This window comes from Physcomitrium patens, chromosome 12 (genome assembly GCF_059467195.1).
Source record: "Physcomitrium patens ecotype Gransden chromosome 12, ASM5946719v1, whole genome shotgun sequence".
In the NCBI taxonomy this organism is placed as follows: Eukaryota; Viridiplantae; Streptophyta; class Bryopsida; order Funariales; family Funariaceae; genus Physcomitrium; species Physcomitrium patens.
The window spans coordinates 1,662,388-1,676,667 of NC_143421.1; the positions used below are offsets into that span (position 1 = coordinate 1,662,388).

The following is a 14,280-nucleotide window of genomic DNA, read 5'->3' on the forward strand; positions in this document are numbered from 1 at the left end:
CAAATTTTATATTTAGAAGTCATTGATATGGTGCTTTTAAAATGTAAGATGATCTTTTGGTCATGTGATTGTAATTATAAATATCATACAGAATACATTGGAAAATAATAACATGTCATGACCCCCTATCATTTTACAAGAATAAAATTGGCGTCTTGGGTGTGAACTGTTATATGCTCTATTTATTTGTTTTTTCATTGGTTATTTATAAATAAAATTTAAGCTGAAATTATTTGAGTGTGTGCAAATTTTACTTCCTGCTGTTAAATATTTAATAAGAAGGATGATTATTATATCATTTTTTAAATATTATGGTTTGTTGAATGATAATGTGTGACATCAAGTATCGTGATTCTGGGTTTCTTTACTTTTTTTTAATCTTTTTTGGAAATTTGAAAAAAGGGATTGATTCTTGCTTTACTTTGGTAAATTAACCTTGTAATTTAAAGTTAAAATAATAAAAAAAAAATTACCAATTTATTTAGTAGAAAAGTAATACTCAAACTATGCTATTTAATTTGAAATGCACCAAATCTAAGCAATATTTATTAAAATCGCAATTATTTTTAACTTGTGCAACCAGCAACAAAAAGACCTTCCAAACTAATTATCTAAGATCAATAAAATAATGGATTTTCTATTAAAAGATAATTAAGAGTAATTTAAGACATTAACTGATACACTAACAAATAATTTGATATTAAAAATAAACAAATAATATAAATTATCACTATATATATATATATATATATATATGTGTGTGTGTGTGTGTGTTTATGTGTGTGTATCTTAAATATTAAAGGTAGTAGTACCTGAATGGGTGTGCATCAATTCCAAGGGCCTTTCGCCTATTTATGTACTCATTCAATCATTTACTTATCTTGCAACTATTCAAAATTGTTTGCTACGTACATTTATTTTATTTTTAGCATACCTCATGGTTCTATCCCTTTGGATTGGAACTCTACGATGGACATAGTTGTAAAAACATAACATAAAAAGGATAAAATAACATAACATAACAATTGATCTTGAGGAGCACAAAACATCTATTTATGTGTCTATGATAGAGAAGGTAGTTTTTAGCCAAGCCCATCTTTGCAATTGTGGGTATCAAGAATAAGTGCAATCTAATTGTTGTCTAGTTCTCAATCTTATATCTAATCTACTTTCTAATCTAATGATTAATTCTTCTTTAACTTTGCATCTTTGGTGCCTCCTAATTTATATCTTTTAATGATTAATTCTTCTTTTATTTCTTAATTTCTTAGGTCTTTATCTTTGCATCCCTGATGCCTCCTAATTTGTATCTTTTAAGGTTCTTTTACTAAATTTTAGAATTTGAGCCATATACATAGAAAGAGTATATAGGTAGTTATTCTTGGGATTGAGACATATGACAAAAGGATAGTAAATTACTTGATAACACGAGAATAACACACAAAGCATTGATTGTGTAATCGATTATAATGAAATCTTTAATAAACCTTCTGTAAGATTTTTAATCTTGAAAATTAAATCATTTAAAAGATAATATGGTTTTAAAATTAAAATAAAATATTTAGTTGGTTGCATATTCTTTTAGAATAAAAGGTGTAAGTGCAAAATGTGCACAACATTTGAAGAAAATACAAAAAAGAAGTAAAGGGAGGAGGGATTACAACAAAATACAAAGCACACATCCAAAATATACATAATTTTAGAAGATACTACCAAAAAGAAGAAAAAGGAGGAGTTGCAACAAAATACATGATGTTGATTCTTACATATATTGTACAGATGGGTATAATATATTGCAAAAAGCCCTATGGCATGGGTGTAGCATCAGACACTTTCAAGACATTGGTACGATGATCTCAACATTTATTTGCTAATTCCGAGGATTCTTATGCACAACTACTAATGGTTGGACTAGGTGGGGTTTTTCTACTTTACTTGTAGAAAACATCCAACAAAGATTACAGGCGACCATTCAGTTTTGTGCTTTAATACTAATAGACCCAAGTAAGAAGTTTTAATCAGTAACATTGTTACGTAACAATTGAAAACTGTGAAAGTCTGGCACGTCATCGAAACCATTTAAAAATTACTGAAATAATTAGGTGTAAGTTAGATTAAACAACTGAAGTATGCACCTACTTGACCTTAAATTGATCTATTTTGCAAGCAGATCAATGACTTCATATTTACTTGAACTTCCAAGCATATAACCAAATAGTCGGATGTAGTGTCATAGTGAAATATCGGGCTGAAGGGACAACCTAAGGCCTAGGGGATGCGTTGAGTGTAGTAGTTCAAATTCATACTCTACAACGAATTGAGAGAATATGAGTTTCAGAAACAACAAATTGAGGAATATCAGTATTGCTCCATTCATTTTACACAATAGAGAGACTTTTGAGTTCGGCTCGATCATCATTGAAACTTCGCTACATTACATGGCCTGAAACTTGAACAAAACAGATAAGCGGTACAATATTTCCGTACTTTGAAATAAAAACCACTGGTGAAGTCTAATACTAGAATCCAACTTCCACAGTTAAACACTCCTGGAAATCTCCCACTACAACTGTAGAACTATGACTTGAAGCCAAAATTAAATGTTCATCCTCATTTCAAGTCCAAAAGAATGAGACTTGCATTGAACCTTGTCATGAATTCGAACTCGAACTTCCTTCCCGCTCCATTATGTTCTTTAGAATCCCAAACGTAATGAAACCTGCACGGCACCACAGATGGCAATAGAAAGGTACGGCATAGAAAATACACAACTCAAGACACAACAGAAGTTGTCAGTAATAGATAGAACCAGAAGCAGCAAAGCAATTTGTAACGCTTCAGAGCAGCGTGGCTGAAAGAAATACTACCCTCCCTCACCATGTCATACGGTTTATGCTGATGCTGATGCAGGACTTATCGTTATTAAAAACTCAGCAACCTCAACAACAATCTCCTTCAGAGCAGCTTTCATTCAGAGATGATTATTCAGTTGTCAGGCTAACTGCGACTCCATCTCGTTACAAACTGTAAACATGTGATCATCCCAAGGCACTTGTAGCTTCTCAAGTGTGCATAACACCCAGTCCGGTGGTGAGGCCACGTCGTCAGTTCATAACACTTATTACTTCATCTCCAACTCCCAAGAAGCAAAAATCTCCCAATTCCAAACACGATGGATTCCAACAATGCACATGCAACCAGATTGCCTAGGATTGTGAACTGCTTCAGAATCAATAAGATGAGAAGCTCCGATTCTGCCGAAAGCTCAACTCCAGATTAAGTCGAAAATACACAACAAAGCGGCCGAATTCTTGAGGAAGTCTTTTGCAATCCTTGGCTACTTAAACGGATCGCAGTACAGGTGACACCTCCGTGTGTGGAACAACTGAGCCCAAGATCACCAGACCAGTGAGCGGGTATGGACGGGTAACAACTGAACGCTGGACAGAACATGTCGCGAAGTCAACAATGGAATGGCCAGCTTCAGGATGTACACCTTTGTATCCTTGGCTAATTATGCGCTCAGCAGCATTGGTGACACCTCCATTCATCGATAGACTGAACGGAAGTTCACCAGATTAAGGAACGCATACGAACTGCGCTTTTGACAGTTGTAGACTTGTCGCAAGTATGGGTCCAACATCCAAACAGTACGAACACACGCCTCTCTTAGATGATGACACCTTCTATAAAATCCTGGTCATTTCTCCGCGATACAACCACTAGTCTCCATGCTGCCCAACACTGATGCCCCAAACACTTACGCGGCCTTAGACCAAATCACTAACCCGGCGTCAACAAAACTGTGGAACTCCTTCAGGAACGGATGCTACAAAGGGTGACCCAGTGTGTTGCATCCCCTGTAGGCTCCAACCAACCCGCAACAACCTCAGTAAAGAGAAAGATAAACTAATAAAATGAAAAAAATCTTGAACTACATAAGCACGAAGCATGTCTAACCAAAATGAATACCTCTCATGATTTAAGAAAAGATTGATTACACAAAGGTAAGGAAATACTGACCTTCCTCCCCTGCAAACAATCAATCAGAACCAACAATCCAGTTCCAAGTGGCAAAAGGATTTGTGGTCAATAACAGCTGCCAGACAGAGAATCCCATTTCCAAACCTTGGAGGTATTGAAACACTAGCAAAAATGACTTGTAAGAGAACGAGAGGACAGCTTTCACCCGCGTTACGTATACCTTCCATCACATACGAAGGCCAGAGATGTAGAACAGAACCCAGCCTCTTACTTCCTCTTTGTCAGAATGGGGCTCTATATTCTCCCCACAATGTATATCCGCCATCCAACTTACACTGCCCTAGTGCCCAGCGGCCGTCAATACTCTCCATGACCACAGGAAAAAACCAGGTATATCAGAGATAATGAATTGCTGCAGAACCAATCACAGGGAGCTGGGACCAGATGCAGACGGAGCACACTGCCAATGAGAACTTGAAACTTTGCGGGATATTGAATAAGAAATCTCAGATGAACAGGCATCCAGGTCAATCGGCACATCCGTGCAAAAAAAAACGCTGAATGTAACTGGTAATGTTTTCCGCCATTGGTGACTCCCAATCTCTACCACAAGCTCAACAAGTCAAACCAATCCTCCTCATCACTTTGCCTGGTTCTGGTTTCTCAACTCGCACCAAAAGAACAGTCAGAAATACAGCATACTTCCTCCCATAACTAGCACTCGCAAAAGTAAACCTTCAACCTCTATGTATAGCCGGTTGCAGTCAAACCCAAAGGACTTCTTCGTTTCCGCTGAAATAAAATGTGGTCCATTCAGCGGGGTATCATCTTCAGCATAATAGTCTCTCCTCAATAACGATCATCGTGGCCTCGGGATCCACCACTAGGCCGGTCATAGGGTCCTGAACGATCTCTAGTACTACCCTCGTAACGTGAAGCACCTCCACCACCACCACCACCTGCATATCGGTCACCACCTGCATAACGGTCACTGCCCCGGTTGCTGTCCCTGTCACGACCGTATTCTGAACGACTCTCCCTGTTATAAGGTCCCCCATTCTTACGGTCAGGTCCCCCGGAGCGGTCACCGTAACGATCACTTCCACGACCACCGCCATAACGGCCACCACCTCCACCGCTACCATAACGATCACCTCCACCATACCGATCGCTGAAACACGCACACACGCACACAACAGACACAATAAGATACAAGGTATTTATATGAGAAAATAAAACACGGTCAGAGAAAGAAAAATCCTGTTGTAGAAGAAAATGCAATGTTCTGAAATAGATTCAGCATGAGCACATTTGACACCGTGAATTCAAAGATTAAACTAACGCAACATACACACATATAAGGGTGCTGCTAACCTTCCACTATCGTAGCGATCGCGACCAGAGTACCGGCCACCCGCACCGCGATCACCTCCACTAGATGGGCATTCGCGTGCCCAATGGCCAGGCTGTCCACACTTGAAACAATCACCTCCTCCTCCACCACCACCACCACCGCCTCCGCCTCTACCACCACCTCCACCACCACCATATCCACGGTCACCTCCACCGTCCCTACCTTTAGGCTTTGCACGGTTCACAGTAATGGGACGACCGTCAAGTTCTTTGCCGTGCAACCGTTCAATGGCCTCCTCCATGGAGCGCTCATCTCCAAAGTTAACAAACCCGAAGCCTCGAGAATGACCCGTTTCTTTATCAACAATAACCTGCAAACGAGCACCAAAACAAACTGAAAACCGGAGTAAACTGCGAAGGACAATGGCCGCAATTATATGCACGCGACAGCCTGAAGCTAAAAATCAATCAATCAGACAAGAAGGAGAGACACCTATTACGACTCGTGTTGCTGGCAACCAAAAACACACGAGGTAGTGGATGATAACCTTGGCCTCAAGGACGTTGCCGAAGTGCCGGAACTCTTCTTCTAGCCCCTTGTCCGTGGTATTCCACGACAAACCACCAACGAAACAACGGAATTCCTCCGCCTCAGCCATAACAAATGGCTCGCTCTCTCTTTGTCCCTCTCCTTCTCTCTTACGACTAGCCCAACAATCTGCAGAAGGATGACAAGTGCTTTGTTAATCATGCGTCAAAATAACCGCAATTAGAATGAAACAACCATTCGAAAAGGGTGACCAGAAAAGAAAGAACTGCTAAGTTGACCAGCGAACACCGTCTAACGCGAATGTTTTGCTTCAAAAAACCATCTCTTTGTCGTGCTCTTCTATGAGTGACTTGCAAACATTCTGATCACTTTGCGTCAGTATAGACTGTGGCTTTAACGATGTCAGCAACCTAAAATCTCCCTCAATCACGTCCACCAGCATATACAGGGAAGTAATACCTGCCACAGCCATAACTCCCCCAAAAAAGTGGAAAAAAAGAAAAAAACGAGGAAGTAAAGAAGAAGAGCGACATCACCATACACACCAAAAACACATCAACAGGCGCGCATCGATCACACGACCGACAGCCACCAAGAGACAAAACGAAAGAAAAAAAGGTCAAGCACGTCAATCCACCGTCGATCACGATGCGGTGATACACACAACACCTGTCTCACTGCAACCAAAGGGAAAGATCGATAACCGTGATGCTCTTTAGACTCCTTTACACACACACCAGCAACACAGCCAAACCGTCAAGGCATCAAAACACCCGAAAACACAAACGAACAGCCCCGCACAGACTCTTACAGAGCTGCATGCCAACGACAACACTCTCTCCACTAAAAAGGGAGGGGGTGGCTTCAAAAGGCCCTCAAAACACACAAAACCAACCCGTAAAGACGGAGGCAGCACACATCTCAAACTCGGCAACCTTCATCACCGCCACGATACGTCGGGAGAGGAAGTTGAATCAATCTGCGCACAAAAACCAAAGTGGGAAGAAGGGGATGATCACCTCCGCGGCACCGCTCTACTCGCAGCAGTTACAACTTCAAACGACTCGACCAGAGGCTCCCAGATGCGGCGGGAGAGGGGGAGGCGAAAGGAACAGACTGGGCTGTGACGAGGAAGGGAGGTGGATTAGTTAGCGATGCAACAGAAAAACACAACAAGGACAATGGCGTGGCGAGCGCTTCCGCCTCGTGGAGGCGAGGTATCCGGGGAGAGGATGAAGGCGGAGAGACAAGACGGGGGCCGTGAACAAGCAAAACGGAGAAGCAAACCAAGAGGATGCTCCCTCCTACTCTCCCACTCTCTGCAGCGCGAGGGAGAGAGAGACAGAGCCAGTGCCAGCCAGAGAGGGCGGGTCCCGGGGGCCCGTTCTCAGGGGTCTCCATCCATACAAAATGCAGGGAAAGAAAATTAAAGACACTGCGACTTAAATTACCATAACTGTACACACGCGGCCGATGTGGGATGATCACGGGCACTCCATCGCGAGTTCGAATCCCGTAAGGAGTTATTTTGGTAGATTCCTTGCTCTGGGGATGAGCTGTATTAGCATGGTGCTTGCGAGCTCCGCCATACGACGAGGGATTTGATACTGAAGAGTTACGGTGTTTGCCGTAGGTACTGAAATGGGATTTTGCCCTGTGAATTGTATCTGGAGAGGGTGTTTTGGAGTGGATCGAACCGGATATTTGGAGTTGAAATATTTCCCCTTACTGTTAAGTGCGCCCTGCTGTTGACAACGCACTTGAAAGTTGGTAAAAGTATGGATTTAGAAACTGAGATTCAAAATCGAGGTTCCACCTGAGCTTGACCAGGGGCCAGCCGCCCAGGGTTGGATCGGGCATGGATGAAGGGTTTGGGCGGAAATCTGGACGGCATTTCGTGTGTCCAAAGAGACGTTCATCCACCCAGAACACCTCCGTAGAACATGAGCAAGGGATGTCCTGTGCTGCGTTTCGTCAGGTTCCACGTCATTCTTCTTTAAAGGTAAAATTCGAAAGATTCATATTACACTACTTTTAAGAACTTACTTTTGCTTTATGCAACATTAGCCGAGATCTATGGAAAGCCTTTGTCAACGAGAACGTGTGATATTTGACACACCTTTACGACGAAAGTTTGATATGAAATTTTTTTAGGTATATTCATTCTAAATATTTCCTGTGATTTTAAATTTGATTTTATACTACATCCTTTTATAAAACCCACACATTTATATATATATATATATATATATATACACACACACACACACACACACACACACAAAAGGGAATGTTAAATAGATACACACTTTTACTAAATTGACCCACCCTTGATGAAGAATATGGTAATCAGGATGAATGTGGTTGGTTTTTATTATTTGCAGATCCAATTGTGGAGAAATGAATCTAGATGTCATTTTTTCTTTTTCTTTTTCATAATGGTTTGCATGGATGGGTCAATTTGGTTACAGTTTTTTAACATTCCTCCATCTCTCTCTCAAATTATATATCCAAAACAAGAAGTGTATGTGTGTGTGTTTAAACTTTCATATTTCAATCAAAGTTGCAAATTGGGAACACAAAATTAAAATTCATATATATATATATATATAGAATAAAAAAAAGTTTTGAAATCAATTAAATTAATATTTAGCTTATTTTATATACAACTAAAGACACCATGTTTAAGTGTTGTACATGCAAAATGTGCATTTTGGTGGTTCATAGGTAATTACTTGGATTCACTAATATGAATTCTGATATTTCATGAATTTTATGTTTTTTCTTTCAATTAATCTTATCTGAAATATTTGGCATGGTTTTGTTTTCTCACTACATTAGCTACAATTTATTCCATATTTCAAAATTTTAAGATCTACACAGCGTACATCAACTCAATAAGTATAATAATATTTATTTGCAAACAAAAAAAAAAAAAAAAAAAAAAAAAAGGTTGCTAAATTTGTTTTTGTTCAAATCAAACTGAATGAATGTTGTATGATGAACAATAAGGTTTTAAAAATTGATTGGCAACTAATAATTCTGTAATATATATATATATATATATATATAAACGTTTTCTCATTATTACTTCTTTTGTGTGTGTTTTTTAAGTTAGGCCGTTGTTTTCAAAGTGCTAATTAAATTTACTATGTTGTATTTTGTTCATTCATCTGTTATGTAGCATATCAAAACTCAAAGTCGTTGAGATGCCATCATGTGCACTCATGTCCACCAAAATTAATTACTACTTTAGTGCCCCCCACATCCGTGATGACAACTAATTTTTTTTAAGGTTACTTGGTATTTTAAAATGCAAAACAAATGCTCCAACTACAAGCAGACAACAATTCTGAATGGGGAAAAAAAAAAAAAAAAAAAAAAAAAAAAACTAGCAATGCACTAGAATACTCCAGAGACTTCATACAGCACCACCATAACAGTTTCCTTTGATAATAGACTGTGCAAAGATTCAACTACAAAAACTAAAACAATATGACGAAAAAAAAAAAAAAACACATGGATTTAATATAAAATAAAAATAGACACAGAAACTTCAGGCTAACTCAAGCATCTCCCTCATCAAGTCAGAGCCTCCTCCAGTAAAGCCACAGCCTTCAGAGTTTGCTTCCTCACCAAGAGCCTTGATCGTTTGGTGGGATGAAGCACATGTTGCATGACATTGCCGGTGGTTGGCACCCCACATCGAAGAAACTGACGCCCAGGTGATGGAGTATTCTCAGAGCAACCCCACCGAGACACGCAGATCATGACAAGATCTGTGTCTCAAAAGCAGCGAAGCAATTGCAATGGCAGCTGCTGCTACTACTGGGAGGAAGATTCATCGACCACATCAGTCAGAGACTTTCCTTGTGTCTCCACAGGGAAGAGCATGACCGCCGCTGCTGCAAGCACCGGCACTGCTGTGAAGAGGGAGACTGCGAGTCCTTGTTGACAGCTTCGAACCAGTTCCACTGCTACCACTGGGCACAGCAGGCCTCCTACCCTCGCAATTGCATTTGCTATACCAAGTCCCGTAGAACGGTTGCTGGTTGGGTACACCTGCGTGGAGGAAAGACAGGTTAAAGTTATGAGAGATGAAATAAAACTATAGCCAACACCCAGATGATGGAAGCTTTGATAAGACCAAAACCGAGGGATATGTCCTCGGTGGCTATACAACATCAGCTGTAGGAAGACGGACTACATGACGGTTTTGACAGAAACGGTACTGTGTAACATGGATTAGAAAGCAGATGGTGTATTCTTCAGAGACAGATTGAAGGGAGCCTTTGGTCGTTAAGGGAAAGAGTCGGGCGGGTGGAATTACCTCAGGAGCGTAAATGTAGAGGACGGTGAACGCGCCCATGATGCAAGCACGAGCACCAAAGAGAAGAAAGGTGGTGAGATCTGCTGGTTGGTTGTGAACTAAAGGCAAAAGGGAAGCACCACACAGTGTGAACAGTGTTGCCATGGAGAGCTTCCTGCCCCATCTGTCGACAATGTATGCAGCCACTGCCAGCCCTGGAAGCTCTGTCATTTAGAAAACCATAGTGCATTAGTTAGTCGAGTAGCAAAGCTGAGGTCTAAGCAACCCCCTGACAGCTAAAAAGAACTACGCTTCCCAGCTTAATCTCCACAATTCATCCTAGAGAGTGGTTTTAATCTCCCACTCAGAACAAGATTTCAACATTTTCTCTAGGACAGTGTTTTGGTCAGTTGGAGGATTGTGTTGCCAGCACCCGATTCGTCTGAATGAGTTCTGGATCTACAACCGGCCAAGTCAGGGTTTAGCAGGAACGAGAATAGAAAAATTAGAAGATGTAAATCTAAGACTTGGCCAATTTAAAAGATTTGGGGCCAATTCTGGATCCAGGACAGCAGGTCTCAAATAATCACGATACTAAGCGCTGAAGCAACGGTATCAGTTTACGACCAGAAGTCCTGACTCACTAGACAAAACCTGCTCGAAAATAGGCCTAACTGGTAACGTGCTCCTAATTTTTTTAGCTTCATTGCATAATGCTTTACACCAATAACATTGGCAACAACAACAACGAATCTTTGTGGTGAAGACAGAAAAAGTATGATCCTAGTGTCAACTACAAGTCGGTAACCAACGGAAGACCCACCTCCAATGCTGGAGATAAAAACATTCCGATACAACTGGCCGCTGTCTGATGCTGCTGAGATTGTATTAGCAGCTTCCTCGGGCCTGCAATCGGTACCTCCACCGCTTAATTGGGAAGTTAGCAACACGAGCCCGTAGTACGTAAATGCATTGGCGAAGAAAACAGACCAAAGAAGAAGTGTGGATGAGAGCAGTGGTGGCGACAGGAGGGAGCGGAAATTTGACAATACTTGTTCTAGACTTGAGGTGGTGGTCTTCTTCGCAACATCTAGATTTCCGTTATTGCCAGTGCGATCCAAAAGACGAGTCTCGTCCACAGCTCTTGTGAGGGCGAAATCACTCATTTCTACATTCACCGCAGAAGCTGATGTATTTATGCTATCAGGGTCTCCAAGCAACGGCTGTGCTTGCACTAATCTCCCTTTTGGCAGTGGCTTACAGTTAACCTTCGCCATCTGCTGAAGAATCTTGAAGGCTTTCTCAGTCTCCCCTTTGGAAGCCAAGTAGCGAGGACTTTCGGGGACTACAGAATAAAATAGGAGCAAGATCGCAAGGGGCACCGATGAAAGGCCTAGAAGCCACCTCCAGCCCAAAGTTGGCATCACCAACTGCATCCACAGAAGCAATTCAGCACTACCCGAGTGTAGTATTTACTTCACGACCACACTTGATGACGCTAAATATCGATAAATGAGTGTGGGGTTGATAAAGCCACCACAACATCCCAGCTGTTACTTGAAGATGAAAGTCACGCTTCACAAAACGTCACACAAACAAGAGCAACGACTAATACTTGAAATTCGTTATGGAAGTGGGGGGTAGATGTTAGACTGGAGAAGAGGAACCCACCCACGCTAGTGATGCCTCTAAAATCGAACCAAGTGTCCAGAACAAGGAGATGACGACCATCCAGAGTCCTCGATTGGCAGATGGCACGAACTCCATGAACCAGGCAGAGACAACAGGACCCCCACCGAGGCCAACCCCAACCAACCCCCGAAGTAGTATAAGAACACCATAATTCGGAGATATTGCACTCAACAGGCCAGCGGCGAAAGTCAAAACTGCGGTTGCAAAAAACCCAACCCTGTGAAGAGGACAAAAACAGAATGGCCATTATTAGGTGATGAAATAGAGTAAATTACATCAGATCTTCACAATTCATATCGATCGCTTCACGCTTTTAAACGGTTGATTTGATAATGAATACTTGAATTAGCAGCGGTCAATCAATAAGATTACCGTCGACCCTTTGCATCAGAAAGGGCACCCCAAGAGTACGCTCCAATCATCATGCCTCCGAAGACTACACTGGCGATTAAGCTCTCTTCCCGTCCAGTCAGTTGCCATTCAACTTGCACTGCAGGACCTACAAATGAAAGCAGCATCATTTCCATTGCTTCCGCTGTCCATGACATGCCAGCATAAGCCAGCAGCCATCGTTGGTATTTCCCAAAGCCAACCTGCTCAATGGCATCATCAAGCATGAAGGTTTCACTCCTCCCACTGTCATTCTCTTCCATCTGGGTGCCACTACCAGAGCAGGAATTTAAAATTAGCAAGTTAGGCGGGGCCTGTTGTTCAATGTTCTTGAAACAACCAACGTGTGAGAACACCGATTTTCTCGTAACTTCAACAACAAGAAGTGATTTACCTTTTCATGACATCACAAGCAAGGAAGATACAGGAATACAATCCTATATTTAAACAGGAATATAAGCTTCATCGATTAAAAAAACTGGCACACGAAATTTTTGAGCACAAACAGGGATATTTTATTATTGATATCTATTTCTTAACAATGCAGTTTGAATTCTTGTTAACATGTAGGTGTGCTGCATGGGAAGAATTCAAACATGAATCTCTCCACGTTCGAATATGGTATCTGTTACTATTTCCTTCGACTTGGGGAGGATTACGCATGCAAAATTCACTACTAGTATAGAGAACGTACCTCGTAACTGCGATTGGCGATTCATTTGAGAGTGGACGCTCCGAACTACAAACAATCCTTCGTTTGAACAAACCCGTGTCCAGTCTCTTCAACCACCTCCCTCGTAGAGCTGCGCCATCACCCTGCAAAAGGCTTTTTCTGTAGCTGAATTTCTGAGGGAAACCCTTTGAACTTGCAAAGGGTCGAGAAAATTGACTGCCTGAGGATGCTTGCTTAAGGGCCAACAATTGTAACGATGTCGGTAGACGGATAGAAGACATGTAATAACAGGCGGCCGAAGGTGCAGTGAGAGAGTTGATACTAACTCGTTCTGATTGAACGGGACGATAGAGGGGGTTTGTCAGCCCACCCTTCATTAGGATGGAGCTAGCAGCAGCTTTCCTCAATGCCGCTGTGCTTGATCATATATGTTACGAAACACAATTCTCCAGCGTGCTCGATTTTCCTGAAAGCAAAGTTAATAACAGCAAGTGTTCACTCGATGTTTCCTTGTTCAGAAATTGGAAACATAGAAATACCAATGGGAGAAGAAAAGAATAGAAAAGAAAAGAACAGAAGACAATTCAAAGTTGTCGTGGATTTCCAAACGAGAAGAAATTCCTTGTAACATATCTGCTAACAAAGCGCAGACAAAGCCACTATCAATGCGAAGATACCCAACGGACTAGGTTTCGATGCATGCAGCTCACATAACTGAAGGCAAGTGCTGCTGGAATTCAGCAATTTTGTAAGCGCATGGCAAACCACAAAACTAAAAACCTTGGCAACGTGAACTGCAATCACAGACCTTGCACTCCTCTCGATACCAAGAAGAAACAGCCCCGGCCATTGGCCATAACTACCTCGCGACAATCGTTTGAAATAAAAACCGCCACGTCACAAAGCAACGGCAATCGAAAGCGTCCACTGCCGAGAACCTCACACACGCCACGACGCGGAATTCGACATGGAGAGATACACAATCAAAAGCCTTTGCGCAGATTACTCTCAGCCTTCGCCTCCAAGCAGCGCAAACCAAAACCATAGAAATCCAATGCAATGCTTGCAATCACCGTCGATCTCCTGTCGACGCCCATTGCCGAGCCCATGAATGAACTCCACCTATCCACCTGCGCAATCCCACAAGAGACAATTTTGCTCAAATGGGTGTTGTTCTCGGTGCAAAGCAAAGCCCAAGTGGATTGAAGGCGTGACTAATCGAGCGTGGAGATGAGCGAGGGCTAAATCCACATGGCAGCGTAGGACAATCGCACGAAGCACAGTTGCGAGTCGACGCATCCTGGGCTCTTCCGCCCTTCGGCGACAGAC

At 41.9% G+C, this 14,280-nt stretch overlaps 2 protein-coding genes across 9 annotated transcripts; both read right to left on the minus strand.

Annotated features, from left to right (window-relative positions):
* Positions 1-2,414: 2,414 nt before the first annotated feature.
* On the minus strand, positions 2,415-7,298 carry LOC112289598 (glycine-rich RNA-binding protein RZ1A). Its single transcript, XM_024534933.3, has 4 exons — positions 6,907-7,298; positions 5,886-6,055; positions 5,359-5,708; positions 2,415-5,155 (listed from the first exon to the last, which is right to left on the minus strand). Exons 2-4 carry the CDS (start codon positions 5,994-5,996, stop codon positions 4,834-4,836), a joined length of 783 nt encoding a protein of 260 aa, XP_024390701.1. The 5' UTR covers positions 5,997-6,055; positions 6,907-7,298; the 3' UTR covers positions 2,415-4,833.
* A 1,946-nt stretch (positions 7,299-9,244) lies between these two features.
* On the minus strand, positions 9,245-14,280 carry LOC112289986 (organic cation/carnitine transporter 7). 8 transcript variants are annotated; one of them, XM_024535814.3, is made up of 8 exons: positions 13,815-14,239; positions 13,322-13,417; positions 12,973-13,094; positions 12,261-12,541; positions 11,868-12,105; positions 11,020-11,626; positions 10,218-10,420; positions 9,245-9,949 (listed from the first exon to the last, which is right to left on the minus strand). In XM_024535814.3, the coding sequence occupies exons 4-8, from the start codon at positions 12,539-12,541 to the stop codon at positions 9,713-9,715; spliced, it is 1,566 nt and encodes a 521-aa protein (XP_024391582.1). In that variant the 5' UTR covers positions 12,973-13,094; positions 13,322-13,417; positions 13,815-14,239; the 3' UTR covers positions 9,245-9,712. The 8 variants fall into 8 exon arrangements, with proteins under 8 accessions (XP_024391582.1, XP_090110698.1, XP_073393745.1 ...); XM_090254572.1 differs by having other exon boundaries at positions 12,261-12,551; positions 13,815-14,236; XM_073537644.2 differs by having other exon boundaries at positions 12,261-12,551; positions 13,278-13,417; positions 13,815-14,236.

What these genes read in the sequence shown, in the direction of transcription:
- LOC112289598 (XM_024534933.3), bottom strand. Translation starts at nt 5,996, where the DNA reads ATGGCTGAGGCGGAGGAATTCCGTTGTTTCGTTGGTGGTTTGTCGTGG. An exon ending in GCAACGTCCTTGAGGCCAAG is followed by an intron (nt 5,709 to 5,885) that starts GTTATCATCCAC and finishes GCTCGTTTGCAG; the next exon opens with GTTATTGTTGATAAAGAAAC. An exon ending in GATCGCTACGATAGTGGAAG is followed by an intron (nt 5,156 to 5,358) that starts GTTAGCAGCACC and finishes TGCGTGTTTCAG; the next exon opens with CGATCGGTATGGTGGAGGTG.
- LOC112289986 (XM_024535805.3), bottom strand. Translation starts at nt 13,328, where the DNA reads ATGAAGGGTGGGCTGACAAACCCCCTCTATCGTCCCGTTCAATCAGAA. An exon ending in TCGCCAATCGCAGTTACGAG is followed by an intron (nt 12,552 to 12,972) that starts GTACGTTCTCTA and finishes CTGCTCTGGTAG; the next exon opens with TGGCACCCAGATGGAAGAGA. An exon ending in TCTACATTTACGCTCCTGAG is followed by an intron (nt 9,950 to 10,217) that starts GTAATTCCACCC and finishes TCCTCCACGCAG; the next exon opens with GTGTACCCAACCAGCAACCG.